General features: G+C 46.5%; 2 protein-coding genes across 8 annotated transcripts; one reads left to right on the top strand and one right to left on the bottom strand.

Annotated features, from left to right (window-relative positions):
* Window positions 1–645: 645 nt before the first annotated feature.
* LOC125523079 (UMP-CMP kinase 4-like) lies at window positions 646–9,882 on the bottom strand. 4 transcript variants are annotated; one of them, XM_048688129.2, is made up of 10 exons: window positions 9,651–9,867; window positions 8,666–8,758; window positions 8,344–8,398; window positions 8,111–8,228; window positions 7,875–8,031; window positions 7,661–7,741; window positions 7,458–7,565; window positions 1,520–1,591; window positions 1,150–1,194; window positions 646–939 (listed from the first exon to the last, which is right to left on the bottom strand). In XM_048688129.2, exons 2-9 carry the CDS (start codon window positions 8,720–8,722, stop codon window positions 1,186–1,188), a joined length of 657 nt encoding a protein of 218 aa, XP_048544086.2. In that variant the 5' UTR covers window positions 8,723–8,758; window positions 9,651–9,867; the 3' UTR covers window positions 646–939; window positions 1,150–1,185. The 4 variants fall into 4 exon arrangements, with proteins under 4 accessions (XP_048544086.2, XP_048544084.2, XP_048544083.2 ...); XM_048688127.2 differs by lacking the exon at window positions 1,150–1,194 and having other exon boundaries at window positions 7,878–8,031; window positions 9,651–9,882; XM_048688126.2 differs by lacking the exon at window positions 1,150–1,194 and having other exon boundaries at window positions 9,651–9,873.
* LOC125524386 (protein FIP1-like) lies at window positions 9,853–17,889 on the top strand. Of its 4 annotated transcripts, none has more exons than XM_087535634.1 (14): window positions 9,853–9,871; window positions 12,024–12,115; window positions 12,357–12,461; window positions 12,537–12,586; window positions 12,936–13,002; window positions 13,443–13,515; window positions 14,146–14,201; window positions 14,624–14,720; window positions 15,146–15,227; window positions 15,666–15,728; window positions 15,891–15,950; window positions 17,147–17,239; window positions 17,387–17,449; window positions 17,534–17,889. In XM_087535634.1, exons 3-14 carry the CDS (start codon window positions 12,410–12,412, stop codon window positions 17,669–17,671), a joined length of 894 nt encoding a protein of 297 aa, XP_087391760.1. In that variant the 5' UTR covers window positions 9,853–9,871; window positions 12,024–12,115; window positions 12,357–12,409; the 3' UTR covers window positions 17,672–17,889. The 4 variants fall into 4 exon arrangements, with proteins under 4 accessions (XP_087391760.1, XP_087391761.1, XP_087391759.1 ...); XM_087535635.1 differs by having other exon boundaries at window positions 9,854–9,871; window positions 12,024–12,111; XM_087535633.1 differs by lacking the exon at window positions 9,853–9,871 and adding an exon at window positions 9,927–10,229.
* Window positions 17,890–18,185: the final 296 nt, after the last annotated feature.

Here is an 18,185-nt window from a genome sequence, read left to right as displayed (position 1 = left end):
GTTCTTCCCTTTTTTGGCTCTAAGGTTCACCACTCGTCAGAATTCATGATAACTGAAGAGATAAGCACGGTTGCAATTGCCCCCAAAAATCTATGCGAAAAATTGGAGTTTATTTATCCACAAGTTGACTAGGCTGTGATTATGTATCTGGACTTCTGGTTCTCAATTGATTAAACACTCAATAAGTATTTTGGCGCAAATGCAAAATAATACTCAGCCTCAGCCGTGAGCAATGTTATTGCTGCCGTCCCAGCGACACCACCCACATTCTTTGCATGTTGCAACGTTGTGATTCAAATTGTAATTTTAATCTATAAGTCGTAAACATTTTTGCATTCGTCAATCCATTTCAAAAGGAAATACATAGAAATTAAGGCAAAAGAGTCAATCGACTCAACGCAATGACACATCATACCCCTATTATAGACTCCGTTTTTGGGCATTTTATCAACTGACAGACAACCTTAGGGTATATAATGCAAGTCTAGTCACCTTGTGGACAGATAACCAACTTTCGGAAATGCCCGCTACTGTGATATCAACCGTTTGAACAAAAGACATAATGCATATGGCCTAAGCCTTTTCTCTATCTTTTCCCGGAGGCCAAAAAGAAAATTGCTACTGAATCACAAACGACAAGTGATGTGGCCGAATGATTAATTGCAATCTTTTTTCCTGACAAGATATCATTAACCATGTCCATAACAAAGACTACATAACTTGACGATAGTAACGAATGGCATGGTTCGTTGCGGCAGCGAGGTGGGCACACAGCGAGGTGGGCACACAGGTGAACTGATATGTGCTCCAGTTCCCCTCTACTCACTAATAAAGATCAGAAATACTTATAAATCAGATGATGAACGACTATCTAGTGGCATGCTGGCAGGGTAGCGCGCCGTGAGCTCCAGCCTTTTCCTTCGGTACTTCTGGGGTCACCTGAAAACACACGTAATGGATGCCATGAGGCCACGCATGACAACAGCAGTAGTAACAGTGTATTTCATCGAGCAAGTCTGGCAAGTAGGTTTCCATCTTGCTTCATGATTACAACCCTAAGTGAGTGGAAGATGGAAATATGACTTTTAAGTTCTCACTTTCAATGTTCAGTTGATGGAACAGAAAAAAAACAGTTAAAAGAGCTCATACCGTTTTAATGAATCACATATTTTTGCATGAGCGCATCTATGCGGCCTGAATGAGAAGAACATATTGTTACCATTTGCAAAAAGACGGTATGTCGTAAAATTGGTATTCACATTTCATATACCAAATACAAAATAATATTACTCTATTTCTGTACACAAGGCCACTTCGTTTTTCCTGTCAAACTTTGACTTATAATTTTGGTCAACAAAATATGGGTTATATGTCATCAAAAATATATCATCAGAAAGTTCTTTGAAATGTGCGCCAAAAATATAAAGTGGCCTTGTATACTGAAATGGAGGGAGTATGTTACATCTGTGAACTTAAGAAATTGTCAAAACTTAGTCAATTGGGTATGAAATGACATTACCTTTGGGCCATAGGACTGAAAAATGGTTTTCACATCTTCAAACACCTCAAGGATTGGTTTTGCAGCATTAATCTGGTTAAACAGTGGATTGGACAACAGGTGATCAAAGTTCGTACATCAAGAAAGCATATCAGCCAAGCGCTAATGGAAGGGCATACACAAAAATAAAGTCTCGGCACACTAGAAAACTTGATATATCGGATTGTACAAATGCACCTATTTGTTCGCTACTATATATTCTCTACAGCCTCTACTGAAGGATGAGATATTCATTCCAAATTCCCAATGTCCCTGCTGAGAGTATGCCCTGTTGTGTGGCACTGGTTCACTGAGATCAGTGTATTCTATAAACTACTTCTTTTCACCATGCTCGAGTTCATGTGTGCTTATTATTGATATTCCAGGTATCACCTGCACTCAATTAGACTGTTAGTGGCTAGGGTTCTGCCCGGTCTTGGCCGGAGACAGTAGGGAAAGGAGGGGGAAGGGCGAGGGCCTGAGCGCGGCGGCCGGCGGCGAGGCGCCGTCCTGGCGCGGTGCGGCGGCGGCGAGAGAAGGAGGCGGCTAGGAGGAGCCAGGCAATAGAAATAGTCTTATTGCTTAATTCTCAAAATAGTCTTACAGCTCGTATATATAACCATAATCTGGAAATAAAACTAAGATAACTTGCGGGCCTAAGCCTGCCTGTTGGGCCTCCTGCGGCCATAGACCTGGCCGGTCATAACATCTCTCCCCGCCTGCGCAAACAGCTCGTCCTCGAGCTGAAAGTCGGGGTAGTGCTGGCGGAACTCCTCACGCTGCTCGCAAGTAGCGTCCTCCTCTGGTAGTCCAGTCCACCGGATCAACACGTACCAGGAGCCTCGGCGCAGCTGAGCCTTCAACGCCTTCTCTGGCTCAGGAAGGAGACGCCCGTCCGTGATCGGTGGAAGGGCCGGCAGTGCCGCAGGTGGCTCGCCGCGGAATGGCTTGAGCAGCCCGACATGGAAGACATCATGGATCCGCGCGCCTGCCGGAAGCTGCAGACGGTAAGCCACTTTCCCAATGCGTTCCAGGATCGCAAAGGGACCGGCATAGCGAGGACCGAGCTTCTTCCTCGCGCGTGGGTCCAAGGACTGCGTAGAGCGGTGAAGTAGACGCAGCCAGACCCAATCACCCACCGCGTACTCCGCCTCGCGATGGTGGCCATCATAGTAACTTTGGCCAACTGCTGGGCCTGCAGGAGTCGTTGCTGGACCTCCGCGAGCATCTCATCACGGCTCCTCAGAAGAGCCCCGGCTACCTCGGTCCGTGCCGAGGCCGGATCAACAGGAAGGATCGGCGGGGGTGGCCGGCCATACACCACCTCAAAGGGCGTAGCACGAAGGGCGGAGTGATAAGAGGTGTTGTAGCAGTACTCCGCCCACAAAAGCCAGTCCACCCATGCGCGAGGGCGATCACCTGTAACACAACGCAAATACATGGCAATCACCTTGTTAACGATCTCAGACTGGCTGTCCGTCTGAGGGTGGAAGGCGGTGCTCAGGCGTAGCTTCATGCCCGCCAGCCGGAAAAGGTCACGCCACACGTGTCCCGTGAACACGGGGTCCCGATCACTGACGATCGAAGAAGGGAACCCGTGGAGACGGACAATGCCATCGAAGAAGGCCCGTGCGACAGATGCTGCTGAATATGGATGGCCAAGCGCGATGAAATGAGCATACTTGGAGAAGCGGTCGACCACCGTGAGAATGACGGACTTGTCGCCCACCTTGGGGAGGCCCTCGATGAAGCCCATGGAGATGTCCGCCCAAACCTGAGATGGGACCTCCAAGGGCTGAAGCATGCCAGCCGGCCGTAGAGTCTCCGTCTTGTTGCGCTGGCACGTCACACACGACCGTACCCAGTCACGGACCAGGGCACGATCACCGGGAATGTAGAAGTCGGCGCGGAGACGATGGAGCGTCTTCTGCACTCCCTCATGGCCTGCCGAGTGAGCGAGGCGCAGCACCTGCTGGCGAAGATCGTCGTGCGCCGGAACGAAGACCCGGCGCCCATGGAGAAGCAGGCCATCGGCGAGGCGCCACGGCTCCTCCAGCTCTCCCGCCGCCAGCTGCTGCTGTAGGAGGGAGTCGGCCGCGGCAGCGGTCGCCCGGCGGATGTCGGCGTAGAGGGCGAAGGAGGACCTGGTGATGATGCAGAAGGCCGCCCCCTCCGCCGCACCGTCGTCCACATCGGCGTCACGCCGAGACAGGGCGTCGGCGACGGTGTTAAGGCGACCCGGCCGGTACTCGACGGTGAAGTCAAAGCCAAAGAGTTTACTGATCCATTGGTGCTGGGGCACCGTCGGGTGCTGGGGCACCGTCGAGAGCCTCTGATGCAGCATGAACTTGAGGCTGTAATGGTCCGTGCGGATCCGGAAATAGCGACCCCAAAGATAGGGCCGCCAATGGCGTACTGCCTGCACCAACCCAATGAGCTCACGCTCATACGCCGCCAACTTGAGATGGCGTGCGGCAAAGGGGCGGCTGAAGAAAGCGAGGAGTCCCTCGCCCTGGTGTAGGACCGCACCGAACCCCGCACCGGAAGCGTCGCAGTCGACGGTGAAGGGGAGGTCGAAATCCGGCATCTGCAGTACGAGTCCCGTCGTGAGGGCCCCCTTGAGGGCCTCGAATGCTGAAGTGGCCTCCGCATCCCAAGAGAAGGCGTCGCGACAGAGGAGACGCGTGAGCGGGGCCGCGATGAGGCCAAATTCCCGGATGAACTTCCGGTAGTACCCCGCGAGGCCAAGGAACCCGCGAAGAGCCCGCGGAGACTGCGGGATCGGCCAGGCGACGACAGCCGCCACCTTGTCGGCGTCCATGGCCACTCCCTCGGCCGAGATGACGTGGCCGAGGTAAGCGACCGAAGGTGTCCCGAACGAGCACTTCGAGCGCTTAAGATGATGATGCGCCCGAAGCTCGTTGAAGACGATGGCCACATGCTGGAGGTGCTCTGGCCAAGAGGCGCTGTAGATAAGAATGTCATCAAAGAAAACGAGCACAAACCGACGTAAGTAGGGCCGAAGGACATCGTTCATCAAGGCCTGAAATGTCGCCGGGGCGTTGGAGAGGCCAAAGGGCATCACCAAGAACTCGAAGTGGCCGTGATGAGTCTGAAACGCCGTCTTGGCGATGTCGTCTGGATGCATGCGCACCTGATGATACCCCGACCGGAGGTCCAGCTTGGTGAAGAAGCGCGCCCCGTGCAGCTCGTCGAGAAGCTCATCGACAACCGGAATAGAAAACTTGTCCTTCAATGTGAGAGCATTAAGGGCGCAGTAGTCGATGCAGAAACGCCACGTGCCATCCGACTTACGAACGAGGACCGGTGCTGTAAATGGGGACGTGGAGATGCGGATGATGCCGGCGGCAAGCATGAGTGCACACTGCTGCTCCAACTCGTCCTTCTGCAGTTGTGGATAACGGTAAGGCCGTACGGCCACAGGGGCCGATCCCGGAAGGAGGTGAATACGGTGGTCGTAGATCCGGGCCGGTGGCAGACCCTGTGGCTCCTCAAAGAGATCCCGGTGCTGCTGCAGGAGCCCGTCCAAGAGCGGATGCTCGGCCTCCGTGGTCGTCGCGGCCAGCTGAAGAGGGGGTGCGGGTGCGGCCCCCCTAATGCCCTCCCACCGAATGCGACGACCCAAACGCCAGAAGGTCATCGTCAGCGCGTCGAAGTCCCAAAGAATAGGACCCAACGTGCGCAAGAAGTCGACGCCGAGGATGAAGTCGAAGCAGCACAAATCGATGCCAGCGCAGGTGATGGTGAAGTGCTCGTCGCCGATAGTGATGGGCACGTCGCGAGCGAGCCCGTGGCAGCGTAGACGGTCGCCATTAGCGACAGTGACCCGCAACTGCTCCCCTCCAGCCGGCTGGAGCGCAAGACGCCGCATGGTGGCCTCCGGCAGGAAATTATGCGTGGAACCTATGTCCAGGAGGGCCACCAGGCGCTCGCCATGGATCATGACCGGTAAAAGCATCATCCATTCATCACGGATGCCGGCCAGCGCGTGAAGGGACACCACTAGGGCGGTGGCCGGGGCCGGTGCAGGTGCCGCTGCGGGCTCCGCAAGAGTCGGGGCGTCAAGGTCAGCCTCCAAGGTGTCCTCGGTCTCGTCCGTCATCTCTAGGTAGAAGAGGCGCGGGCAAACACGGCCCAGCGCATAGGGCGCATCGCAGTTGAAGCACAGGCCCAAGCGCCTACGTTCCAGCTGCTCCGCCTGAGTGAGGCGCCGGAACGGCCGCGTCGGGGCCGGGGTAGCGGCCGGAGAGGCGGACGGCCCCCACGTGGCGCGGATGGCCGCGTCGACGTCAAAGCCTGGGCACGCTGCTCGAACGCCCGCGCATAGTACATGGCCGTCTGAAGGTCTTGTGGTCCCTTCATCTCGACGTCCACGCGGATGTGGTCGGGAAGGCCGCCGACGAAGAGCTCCGCCCGCTGTAAGGCTGTCACACCCGGTGCGTGGCACGCTAGAGCCTGGAAGCGGTCGGCGAAATCCTGCACCGTGGAGGTGAACGGTAGGCGGCCCAACTCGGCCAAGCGGCTCCCGCGTACCGGTGGTCCGAACCGAAGAAGACATAGCTCGCGGAAGCGATCCCACGGTGGCATGCCGCCCTCGTCCTGCTCGAGGGCGTAGTACCATGTCTGGGCGGCCCCGCGGAGATGGTAGGAAGCCAGCCACGTGCGCTCGGACGCGGGCGTGCGCTGTCCACGTAAGAACCGGTCACATTGGTTGAGCCAGTTAAGCGGGTCGTCCGAACCGTCGTACGTGGCGAAGTCGATTTTTGCGAACCGGGGCGGTTGCTAGTGTGGCGCGCCCAGGCCCACTGCCTCGGCGATACGGAGGGCTGATGACGGCGCCCAGTCTAGGGAGGAAGGCCCGGCGTAGTGCCCTGTGACGCCCGACACCTCGGGCTGCCACTGGACCCCTGACGGCGGCCGGGCCTCCGTGGGAGCCGACGGCGGCCCGTGGATTGCGGCGGCGCTGGGGAAGGCGGCGGTGATGGTTGCTGGATGGGGAGGTGCGGCTGGCCCTGGCCCGGCGTGGTGCCGGGGGCGGAGGAGAGCGGCGCTGATAGGGAGGCCGTAGTACCCGGCGACGCGGCGGCGGTGGTGGAGGAATCGATGGCAGCGGCGGTGGGGGAGGCGTGGGGGGGGGCGGCGGCGGTGATGGTGGGATTGGCGGGGAAGACATGGTCGAAATCCGGGTATCTGATACCAAGGTGTTAGCGGCTAGGGTTCTGCCCGGTCTTGGCCGGAGACAGTAGGGAAAGGAGGGGGAAGGGCGAGGGCCTGAGCGCGGCGGCCGGCGGCAAGGCGCCGTCCTGGCGCGGTGCGGCGGTGGCGAGGCGCCGTCCTGGCGCGGTGCGGCGGCGGCGAGAGAAGGAGGCGGCTAGGGTTTAGGGTTTCCGGCTCCTCTGGGAGCCGGGCAATAGAAATAGTCTTATTGCTTAATTCTCAAAATAGTCTTACAGCTCGTATATATAACCATAATCTGAAAATAAAACTAAGATAACTTGCGGGCCTAAGCCTGCCTGTTGGGCCTCCTGCGGCCATAGACCTGGCCGGTCATAACATAGACCCTGAACTACAGGAGCATTTGCTAGACATACTAAAAAATTCTACAGCATGGCTCTTAATAATTTATGAAAAGTCGATACATAAGGCTGGTAACAATGAACTGTTCTACAGAAGAATGACATATGCTTTTGCACTCAAAATCATACCCCTTCTTAACCTAGCATTTGAATCATAGTAGATAGTACTCAACTATATGTAGCTGGATTGTACAAAAATACTGAATCATTTCCTGGTGACGCGTGGCTATCTTAAATCACAACAAGTATTTATGTGACACTGTGAAGACTAAGTTGTTGTGCAGAAGCGTGTCATATCCTTTTACATAAAAAAATGGATATACCTTCTTAACCTTGCCCTTAGAGTCATAGTACTGAACTACAGGCAAACTTGATTCTTCAAAAACTCTGAATCTTTTCCTGATAGTCTCAATGTTATCGTCAGCTCTTCCCTGCAGTTGATCAACAAAAGAAAACAATGTTAGAAACAATGAAGAGATCATGTCACATACAATCCAGCAAATAAACATAAGAGATTAAATCTAACCTGATTGCGACCCAGAAGACGCCTTACCATCTCTTCCTCAGAACAGTCGAAGAATAGCACAAACTCAGGAGATATTTTTATCTGCAGTAATGTATAATAACTAAAGGTCGTTAGCTTGCTTTTAAAACACAAAAGGAAAAGGTCAAAGTACCAACTAATTTTGAAGTTAGGAACTCTATTATTTTATAGAAGTCCGAAAACAAAGTGGGCTTACAACATTCTCAAATGACAGACGGTTTTCTTGATTCCTTGGAAATCCATCAATGAGGAATTTGTCATTTTCACTTTTTACCATTGCTTCTTGTAAGAGCTTTACAGTTATCTCAGATGGAACAATTTTCCCTTCCTTTATAATGCTGTCAATCATGGTTCTGTAGGGGAGAAAAAAGCCAATTAAGCGTTATTAATAAAATAAGGAATATAACCTCTGGAGTCGAGCAGGTTTGTTACCCATTCTCAGAACCAGACTTGATTTCTGAGCGCAACAGCTCTCCAGCACTAAGATGTGTAAATCCGAAATGCTCCACAATACTGCTACATTGTGTACCTTTTCCACTTCCAGGACCACCTGTGGTTTTGCATAAAATGAGAAGCCATGAATTGGCAGCAGCATAGGTACTGACAACAAGCTCATTTTCCACTATGAAGAAGTTGGAGCCATCGTTACGGAATACAGAAGTTACCTAGAACAAATACAACTGCAACTTTCTTCCCAGCCAAGATATTCGCAGCACCATCCTGCAAATACGAGCAATTCAATCGATCAAAGTAAGAATGTGAGGATTTAATCCAGGATTAACTTCACTGGTAACACTGAAAATGGAATCAAAATTTAATATAACATTGAGATTGAGGGTACCTGCCTTACATATTAAAGAGCATGCATAACATAAGTGTCATGTACAGTTTTAAACTACAAAGCAATGGGATACATAGATGAAGACTCGAAAGTAATCTAGGAATCCAGTAACAACTGCAAGTTGTACCCTAACGTGAAAAACATACCTCCTGCTCGGCGACAGGCACTGAAGCATCCACGGCTGTGCTCATTGCTGCAAGCATTCCATGACTCAGCTTGAGCAAGCAATGGATAATAAACTTTGGATGGCTCAGCAGAAAAGAGGGAAAGTGTCAAGACTCTACTCTACTGTAAACTGGCAGTGCATTAGAACGTAGCAAAATTAAACTAAATAGTTAGCAAGAAGGGTGATGAACTTGCAGTTTCCTTTATTTCCATGCTTTCAAGATTTGAAATGCTAAACAAATGAGGCCATAATTTTGCTTCAGCTGCAGTAACAGTATATAGACAAACTATCTTACCACATTGTACCTACAGCTTTTCATTTTTCATCATGATTTTCCCTTAGATTTCTTGATTCATAGCTCTGATTATAAATTGCGCACGCAAATGAGCTATCAATGTTTCAAAACAGAAAAGTTGACATTCACAGTCCTGTACGCCAACACTCTTTCTTCAGGGTTGAATTAGCCTACGCGTACGCGATACATTAGCATTTTATACACAATCATCGCTGTGCATAAAGTCACTCTTGGCCACTTATATTTGGCATTACTTATGCAAACCATATGTCGCTCATCCTAAATATTGGACTGCTGCTCTGTAACAAAGTACCGAACACAAGGCAACAAAAATGACAGGCAACCACTCCTAGATGTGGCCAGTGGCACACAACCCTCTGTTAATTGATTATTTCTTGGTCGGATCCACACGGCTCAGTGCAGGAGATCACTCCACCAGAACCTAACCAGTATGCCACTGGAGGCCTCTGTTAGAGCAACTCACTATTTTGGGTGAAAACTTTTCCCCAATAAACAGAGCCAATTTAGTGGCTAAAAGCATCCATGAATCCATCAGGCAGACAGGCAACCAGACCTAGCCATGGAGTTTATTTTGATCTGCCGCTTCTACTCTGTAGGCTGGAACAATCAAACCGGGATGAGAAGTGTGGCAGAGCAGAGAGACACGTACCCTACTTGTCGAGCTGGGCGGGTCGCTAGAAGTGGGTCCAATCGGCGAGAGTGGTGCCAGATAGCAGCACCTGCCTAGGAGGAGGACGGAGAGGGAGGCGCGGCAGCGAAGGGAGGAGCCGAGGAGGTCGGCGGTGACGGCGACGGCGGCGGCGGCGAGAGGAGTTAGGAAAGGAACCGGCTGAAAAAGTGGCCGCACGCGAGCCAGTTATGGCCAGCCAGGTGCCTCAGCAGACCGTCTCCTAGCCGTTGGATTGCGATCAAACGGTTGGCAAGGGCCAACGGGGGAACGGTTCCGCGGTGGAGAGGGCCCACCACGCCTCTCGCCGTTTTGGGTTGTCTTCCTCGGCGCCGCCGCGCCGCTACCCCCACTAGAGTCCGCACTAGTCTAGCGTGGTCTAGGCGGCTGCTCGTCGGCCGATCGTCTACCCGATCCGACTCCGGAGTGCTGGGAGGGGGCGCCACGCTGACGGCTCCAGCCGCGGCGTCGGCGGGCGCAGGCGGCGGAGGAGATGGCGCACGAGCGGCGCGGCGCGGCGGCGTCGTCCGCGGCTGCACACGACGCTGCAGGGGAAGCGCTGTGAGTCGCTGCAACCCTGCTGGCTCAACCATAGCTAGACGCTCGCTCTAATCATGCTTGTGGCGGGGGGATTCGATCTGACCTCAGAGATCCGCCCCCGTAATCGCGCCATGGTACTTGTAGGACATGCCAGATCCCTGATCTGATCTTGTAGCCCCTCTTCTAGGGTGGAATCGTATCATAGTTTGCTGAATTCGTGGACAGCAACCTGCCTCTGCTCTGCTCCATGTTTTGCATATGGTTTGCGAAGCTCTCTGTGAATTCGGTCAGTGTGATTGGGACGGAACTGAGGGCAGTCCGTGTGTCAAATGGTGTATATCATCGTTTAGATACAATACAAGCTCATGTGCTGCCTTTTCATGCAGCTATGTAGTGTGATTAGAAATTAAATGCATATAGATTATTATTATTATTATTATTATTATTATTATTATTATTATTATTATTATTGTTCTACTGTATATTTTGATTGGTTGTGTGCAAATCACAAATTGTTGGAGCTTGGGACAAGACACTGTATCTATATGTAGGTGCAGCTTTCGTCTCTTTCTTCATTAATTGCCTTTCACCTCAGCTTCAGTCCTATAGTTTAGAACTTGATACAGCTGATGGTGGAGAATCAGGACTGCCATAAGATCGGTGTGGCATTGTGAGTTAGTTGCCCCCTCGGTGCAGAGTTTGATTTGTTTGGCTATTTCATGACCCATTAGTGTGAGGGAGGCACCAGTTGCATGTCCATGTAGCAATTCTGAGTTTAAGGTAGTCAACCACCTTGATAATCTGTGTGATTATTGTGATGATGCATGATATACGATTTGGTTTGATGTAAGTACATGAATATATGATGGTATCTTGTCTAAATCTAATAAGTAAATAAATAGCGGCAGTTTTAGACTTTCAGTCTGTATCTTTCTTTTGTTGAGAGACACAATTACTTTGCATCGATGATAGAAAAGAACGCTCTATGAACAATACTTAGATAAGGCATACCCCACAGCACGCTCACACAATCACTAAAAAAATGAGCTGTTGCATGAACAACAACATACTGCGTAAAGGAGCTATTTGAGGAAAAGAAACTGTAAATGATCTTCATATAAGTTCACCTATATTGGTTATAAATTTTGAAATTATGTTTTGTTGGTGGCCATTTGTGTTAACATTTCATCAAGAGAAGCAAATTTGTAGTGATTTACTGAACAAAAAGATCTTAGTCTATATCGTAGTTTTGTTTTTAACGTTCAGGTTTGATAATTGCAGTGATCACACAGGGCTCTCCAGTGGTCCTGGTTTTTCTGTGATTTGTTGTTTTCCATGCACAACAGTTTTAGAATGCAATGACAGTGCTGTCATCTTTCATACAGCGTCTTATTTTCCATCGTAGTTTAGTATTCTCTCTTTTATTGACATTAACCTTAGTTTTCCTTATACTTGGTACATTTCATAGTGCAATTGCAATGAACATACGCCTCACGATATTTTCCCTGAATGTGTTTATGTTTCGTAAAAACTCTTCCAATCATGTCTTACTTTTTTATTAGTCTTTTGCTTTGTCAAGCCACAGCAGCAGGATTTATGTTTTTCCATTTTTTGTGTGTTTGCTTTCTATGCTTTTTACGTATGCCAGTATGCCACTATATCAGAGGTGCCTAGTTTTCTGAATACAAACATCACTAGTACAAGGATAAGCATAAATAGCAACACCAAGTATTATATGATATGCATTTAATTCATTTCTTCTTATGTTGATCTGTTGTTGCAATCTGATTTCCTCCTTTCCTACCATTTCTCCAGATTTGTTGACGTAGTACATGAAGCCCCTCTATCTGGTCAGCGGCAGCCTCGAAGCATAGTTGGTGGCACTCTGTACTGTATCTTATTGGCAAGTGAATATTTGCTAGGGTTCCATTATTTTATTAATAGTTGTAGACCATGTTATCTTTTCTTAGTTTGCTGGAGAGACCTTTGAAACATGTTTTTACTTCATCTTACTTTATATTTAGCCAGGAGAATATATGTACTTTATGTCTGCTAGTCCCTTTCACTCCTTTAATTGTGCTGTTGTTTTTCCTTTCCCCCTTGCGGTTTCTGGCAGCTGTGATTAACTTCTTCTTCTTCTCTAGGCAGGTTATGCTGGTGTTGTCATAGCAGCTCCATGGATATTTGTTCTTATACCAGACATGATCCTTCCGTTGCTATGTAGCTGCAATGTTCTGCTTCTAATTATTACAGGTTCTTGTTTAATTTACTGGTTATCTATACTGGTAGATTTTCTATGGAGTAACCTCTAACAGAAATTTGCTGCAGGTATATTCCAACAATATTGGGTCCATCAGGTCACAAAAGTGCGACTACAGGTACGTCACGAAAGAAAAGAAAGAGAAGGTCTTTATGAATTCTTTGTCAGCGCAAATAGAGGCTCTACACATTAATATTGCCGACGATGTGTAATTTCAAAATGAAAAGGCTATCAACCATCAGTTTGTAGCCATGAACCATTCACTGTTACGGTTTGCTGTGACTAAAGTCTGTTCATCAACCTTTGTTTTAAGTCATGGCTAAATGTTAACATATTAGCTCTGTAATGTTTACTTGTTGATATAGTGCTCGAGCTTTATAATTCCTTGGATCTAATTTTATGTTAGTTGGGATCTTTTATTGGTAGTGTTATCATACCATTTACCAAGCTTCATCTTGTAAATGCAGGGCTACTATGATTTAAGCCAAAAATTGAAGCGCATTGCTCGAGTTCCATTTGCCGCTATTGCTTGCGGTAAGTATTAGCTAACCAATGTGTCCTACGGAGTATCTGCTATGTTCTGATGCCAGCACCTACCATTTATTTCTTTAAACCTTCAAGGAGAATTATTGTACTAAGAAACTGCTATCCTTCTGATCTGCATTGCATTTTGTAGTGAATATGTTGGTACCTGGGTTGTTTTTACCTCGGCCTGGACATTATGTGGTAGAATCTATACTGGTTTGGCTGTTATTATGTTTCTGCATCTGCTGATTTGGTAACACGTTCATGCTAGTTGCTGGTACCCCTAAATAGAACTAAAACCACGACACTTATTTTGGAGTGGAGGGAGTATAATATTGTTATTTCTTTTTATTTTAAATTTTACATTAATTATTTGGAGTAAAAACAACATGTTTGATCTCTTTATGCAATTATAGTGACGAATTATTTTGTTAAAAATATGGTTGCAGGTACTGCCCTATTGCTCTTAATTCTAGTTTGGCAGCCTCAAGTAGAGGTATTATCAATTTCAGTTTTGCTCAGGTACAGTTCTTCTGTTGAGTTGAGTATAAGCTTTCCTTAAGTTAACCTTCTAATAATATAAAAGGTTAAGATGACCATAAGCTGCATTCTGTAAATAAAAGCATTATTGGTATCTTTAGGATGAAAAATGTATGGAATGCATTTGCATAGTTTATGCCATTTTGAGGTGGAGGTTTAGTATTCTCTTATGCTGATATCATGACATGTGAAGCTCTTGGGTTATTCAAGAAGTTCAAGGTTTATTATAGGAGCGTGTAGGGTACAGTAAATATGGTTATAATTCTTTAGTGCACCTGGTCTTACGTGCATATTGAACTTTACTTTTAGATTATTATCATCACTCTGGTGGAGTAAAAATGATTAAGTAGGCAAGCTACACAAAAAATACTTGTATTGCTTATTTTGTTAAATTCAGTGCATTGCCCTCAGCAACCTCAAAGCCAAGTAAATTTCTGGACCTTATGATACATACTGACGTATTATATCTTTCTGCCTTTAATGAAATTTCAGTACGCATATGCTAAATTGGTTTCTTATTTAGCGGGATACTGTGGCTGTTCTGCTTTGGTTCTAAAGAGAAATGAAACACTCCTATGTGATTTTTAATGCTATCACTTTCTAATTATGCAGGATTGCACTAGTTGTTGAAGTGATATCCGCCGGATGTTTCATGAGCTTATACATAGGTGGATTCTGTTGTGTGGTTTATCTATTTTATTTTGTGTATGTTTCAGCCAGCATAAATTACTAGTCATTTTTCGGTAACTTTTTGGGCTTGACTTCCTTTAACTGTTTGTGGCCATGTAGCGTTGGAAAGTTCATTAACCGTCTTCCTAGATTTTTAATTCCTGTCAACAATTAACTTTGTTTTTCCTTGAATCACAGTAGACAGTAGATCAAGAAACATGCAATAGGCCTTACTTACCAGATGGTAATTCTGCATATTTGTTCATTAATCATTAATTACATGGTGATTCCACATGTTGTCTCATTAGTTATTAAGGGTTCTCTGACTTTTGTTGGGTCGATAGCTCCCAATCATTTCCTGCAAGCAATTAGATGACATTTTGTAATATTATGTCTGTATTTTCTAAATTTTGATATGCAGGGCACATCCATAAATACAACTCTTTGAATGAGCAGCCTGACATTCTACGGCCACTTTATTCTGCACTGCAACCATCTAGTTCGCTGGAAGAGATAAGGTACAATATATTTGTTGCTTCATTAATAATCACATGGACTTAATAAGGTAGAATATAGTATCACATGGACTTGATCTGGTTTACCTAATTATATTGGTTGTGTATTTTTTTCTTGGCAAATACTAACTGCGTATGCAAATGCTTTTCCATTTTAGTAAAAAGCACATGTATTTTAACATCTAAAAATTGCTTCATAGGAGTATACTCCTATCTTTGCATGTACAACTGTCTGTTCTTTCACTGAGTGCCACTACTTCCAATTATTGTGTGTTTGCTTTTACGTAGAGAAGAGGAGCTTTGTGGTAATGCTTTGAATATCAAAAAATAGAAATCAATGCCATTTTGAAAGCTTGTAGCCATCAGTGAAATCAATTCACATTCCTGTCATTTGACCTTTCTGGGTTGATACAATAATATATTTGCAGGTACTATGATTCTCGTCTGTCTGACCAACAAATGGCATTGCTCCAGTACCAGAGGGAGAATATTCATTATCTGAGTGAAGAGGTACTTGGAATAGTTCTTTTTTTTTCATGTACTTGATTAGCAACTGCATTTACTGGCCATGTTTATTTTCCTCAATTATGTTATTATCACAGAATAGTAAAGTACTCCCTCTGTCTATTTTGGGATGGAGGGAGTAGTAGATACGATAATATTATTAAAGAGAAAGATTTTCAACTCTTGTCCTTACAATATACATGTGTTGTAATTAAGACTGTTACTCATCTGGCATCATTGATCATTCCTTTTTTCTTTCTAGATACTGGCTGGGCACAGCACACCGTTGCAGAAAGTGGTTAATGGCATGTGTTGTAATAACTTTTGACATTTTACAAAGTAGAATAGTCAATGCATTACACGCCACGAACAAATTCTGATTTATGCAATTAGAATAGTGGTGTTGTGTTGATTGATTAATGTGATTTTTTTTTTCTACATCAGGTGCTTAGGTTGCAAGAAAGCTTAAGTAAGTACCATAGAAGTGTTGCTGCCAGCACTCCTCAGGTTCAAATTAAATCTACCGCCAAACCTTTCCCTCCCATCCGTTGAATGCTTAAGCAGACTAAAAACTGCTCAATGTTAATTATTTGTAAATCAACCTGCTTAATGTTGGGTGAATCGGTGCATCATGATTTAGTATTTATGTTTCTTATCATATTTCTCCAGGTTGATCTTACTCATCTTTTGGCATCTCGTGATCAAGAACTTCGTGCACTGTCTGCTGAGGTAATTACTCTCGGCCAACCAGATATTGCGCACTATGCATACGGCAGAGGTGGTATCAACACCTAAAAATATTTGGTGTGTTTGAACTACCTTTTCTACATCACTTTATTTCGTAACTGCAAAGTAGCAGTTATTTCTGAATTAAGTGAATGGTGAGGTTGGTTGTTGAGTGTCAGTGTGTTCCACCACTTGTGTCAGACCAATCTGTAGGATATATACTTGGCGGATAATTTGCTCTTTGTGCCTCTGTTCATACTCTAAATGTTAACGAGCAGGGGCGGAGGCTTTGTAGGGGCCAAACTGGGCCATGGCCCGCCTAGGAATTTGAGAAAATAATTACCTATGCATCTTCCATGCCCAGCCCACCTGCAGTCCAGAGCAGGACTCACATACGCTCAGCCTAAGTAGGCAGCGCATCCCCATCCTCTCTCCCCGTCTCGACCCAGTTCGGCCCGTACCAGCAAAGCGGAGCAGGGAACACACGGGCAAGCGGGACTAGGGCAAAGCCGGCAGCAGAGGTAGAGGAGAGGAGATGGCGTCCCTGTCCTTCACCGGCGCCAAGTTCAGTGTAAAAATACGATCTTGGGCTGCTTTTACTCTTACGATTGGATCCTGGGAGCTGCCGTCTGTAGATTCTTTAGGTGTTCTCTATTTACTTGAAGCCTGCATGACTTAGCTGTAGGTTGGTTCAGATTAGCTTACATGATTTACTTCTCCAATGTTGGATAATGATTTGACTACCAGATGCTAATCAGTAGCCTCGCGAATCTTTTGTAATCTTAGCACAATCCCATGCTTGAAAAGTTCAGCTTAGGATTTGAAGGTGCTGCAAAAGTTCTCTGTCTACTTGTTTTTTAGTTAAAAAAGGGCACTTGCAGATTGATTTTTGTTGATGCCTTGTGGAGAAAGGACCAACCATCTACAATTTGGTTGACAGACTACTTCGTTTACTCAATACTGTTCCAGTTTCTACGGCGAGTGTTGAACATGCATTTTCAGTCCAACTTTTTTAGTTTGGCCCGTCCAGCTTTTTCTTTCAAGCTCCGCCACTGTTAACGAGACTTCGACTTGGATAAGTACAGTGCTGGGCGAACAAGAATACTCAAGTTATTCTTCGTTAGCTTAAGGATATGTAGATCATACTTTTCTGTTAATACTCCAGCATGGACTAAATACTTTGCTCATCTATCATTTAGATGAATCAAGTGCATTCGGAGCTTCGTGTTGCTCGTGGTTTGATTGCTGAGAAGGACTCAGAGATCCAGCTCATCCGTGGGAAAAACAATCAAGTATGTTACCGTTCAGTTTTGTGTGTTTGTCTGCAAATTTTGCAGTAGTCAGATAATAGTTCCAAGCCGGTTCTGGCAAAATATGCATGACTCCTTGTAAGAGGAAGCAAAGCATTATTTGTTGATGCTGAACATGATAAAATGCAGTACGTCGAAGAAAATGAGAGACTAAGAGCTATCCTTGGTGAATGGAGCACTCGAGCAGCAAAGGTAATCATGAATGATAGAACCTGATGTTGGTTTTAACAGAAGCATTTCCCTTATCATCATCTCGTTCACGTGTGTACTCGACAGCTTGAGAGAGCGCTCGAGGCTGAGAGAGTGTCCAACATGGAACTGCAGAAGAACCGCGCAAAGCTCAGACGCCAATCAACCAGGGAGAAAATACCTGACATTCCTCAATCAGAGAGTTCCTCCATAGGTGTGCTCTAGCTTATGTGATTGTGTCAGCAGTTTTTGTGTAACAATCCATAGGTGAACTTTGTGGCGTCATGTGAAGATTTGAAACCTTCAAACCTCGGAGATCAGTTACGTACGTAGTTGTAGATTGAAGTACAGTAGGAATGAGAAATGTTGTATGTTGGCTGTATGGGAGCACTTGTAAATATGCAGTACTATGATTAAAAGTAGAACGGTGCGGTTTCTGGAGCTGTGACGTTTTCGTGCCTCCTGGGCTCTATGTAGCCTGTTGTTTTCAAATAAATTATGAATGTCGCATTTAGAAGTTACAAAAAGGTTCTGATTTTTTTTCTGCATATACATACATATCTGTAAAATTTTAAGAAAATAATGTTAATTTGTAGCCCACAAGAAGAAAGAATTATTATTAATAAAACTGTGCATACATACTATTAGTTCGCATCGAACTGTACAGGCTCTATAATTGTTTTTGAAACAGAGGCAAATGGCGTGCCTCATTCATTACTCAAGGAGTTTAGAGTGCATG

Source organism: Triticum urartu, chromosome 7A, assembly GCF_056163025.1.
Source record: "Triticum urartu cultivar PI428250 chromosome 7A, HENAU_Tu73, whole genome shotgun sequence".
In the NCBI taxonomy this organism is placed as follows: Eukaryota; Viridiplantae; Streptophyta; class Magnoliopsida; order Poales; family Poaceae; genus Triticum; species Triticum urartu.
Note: the sequence above shows the minus strand (reverse complement) of the source record. Positions and strands in the feature narration are given on the sequence as shown.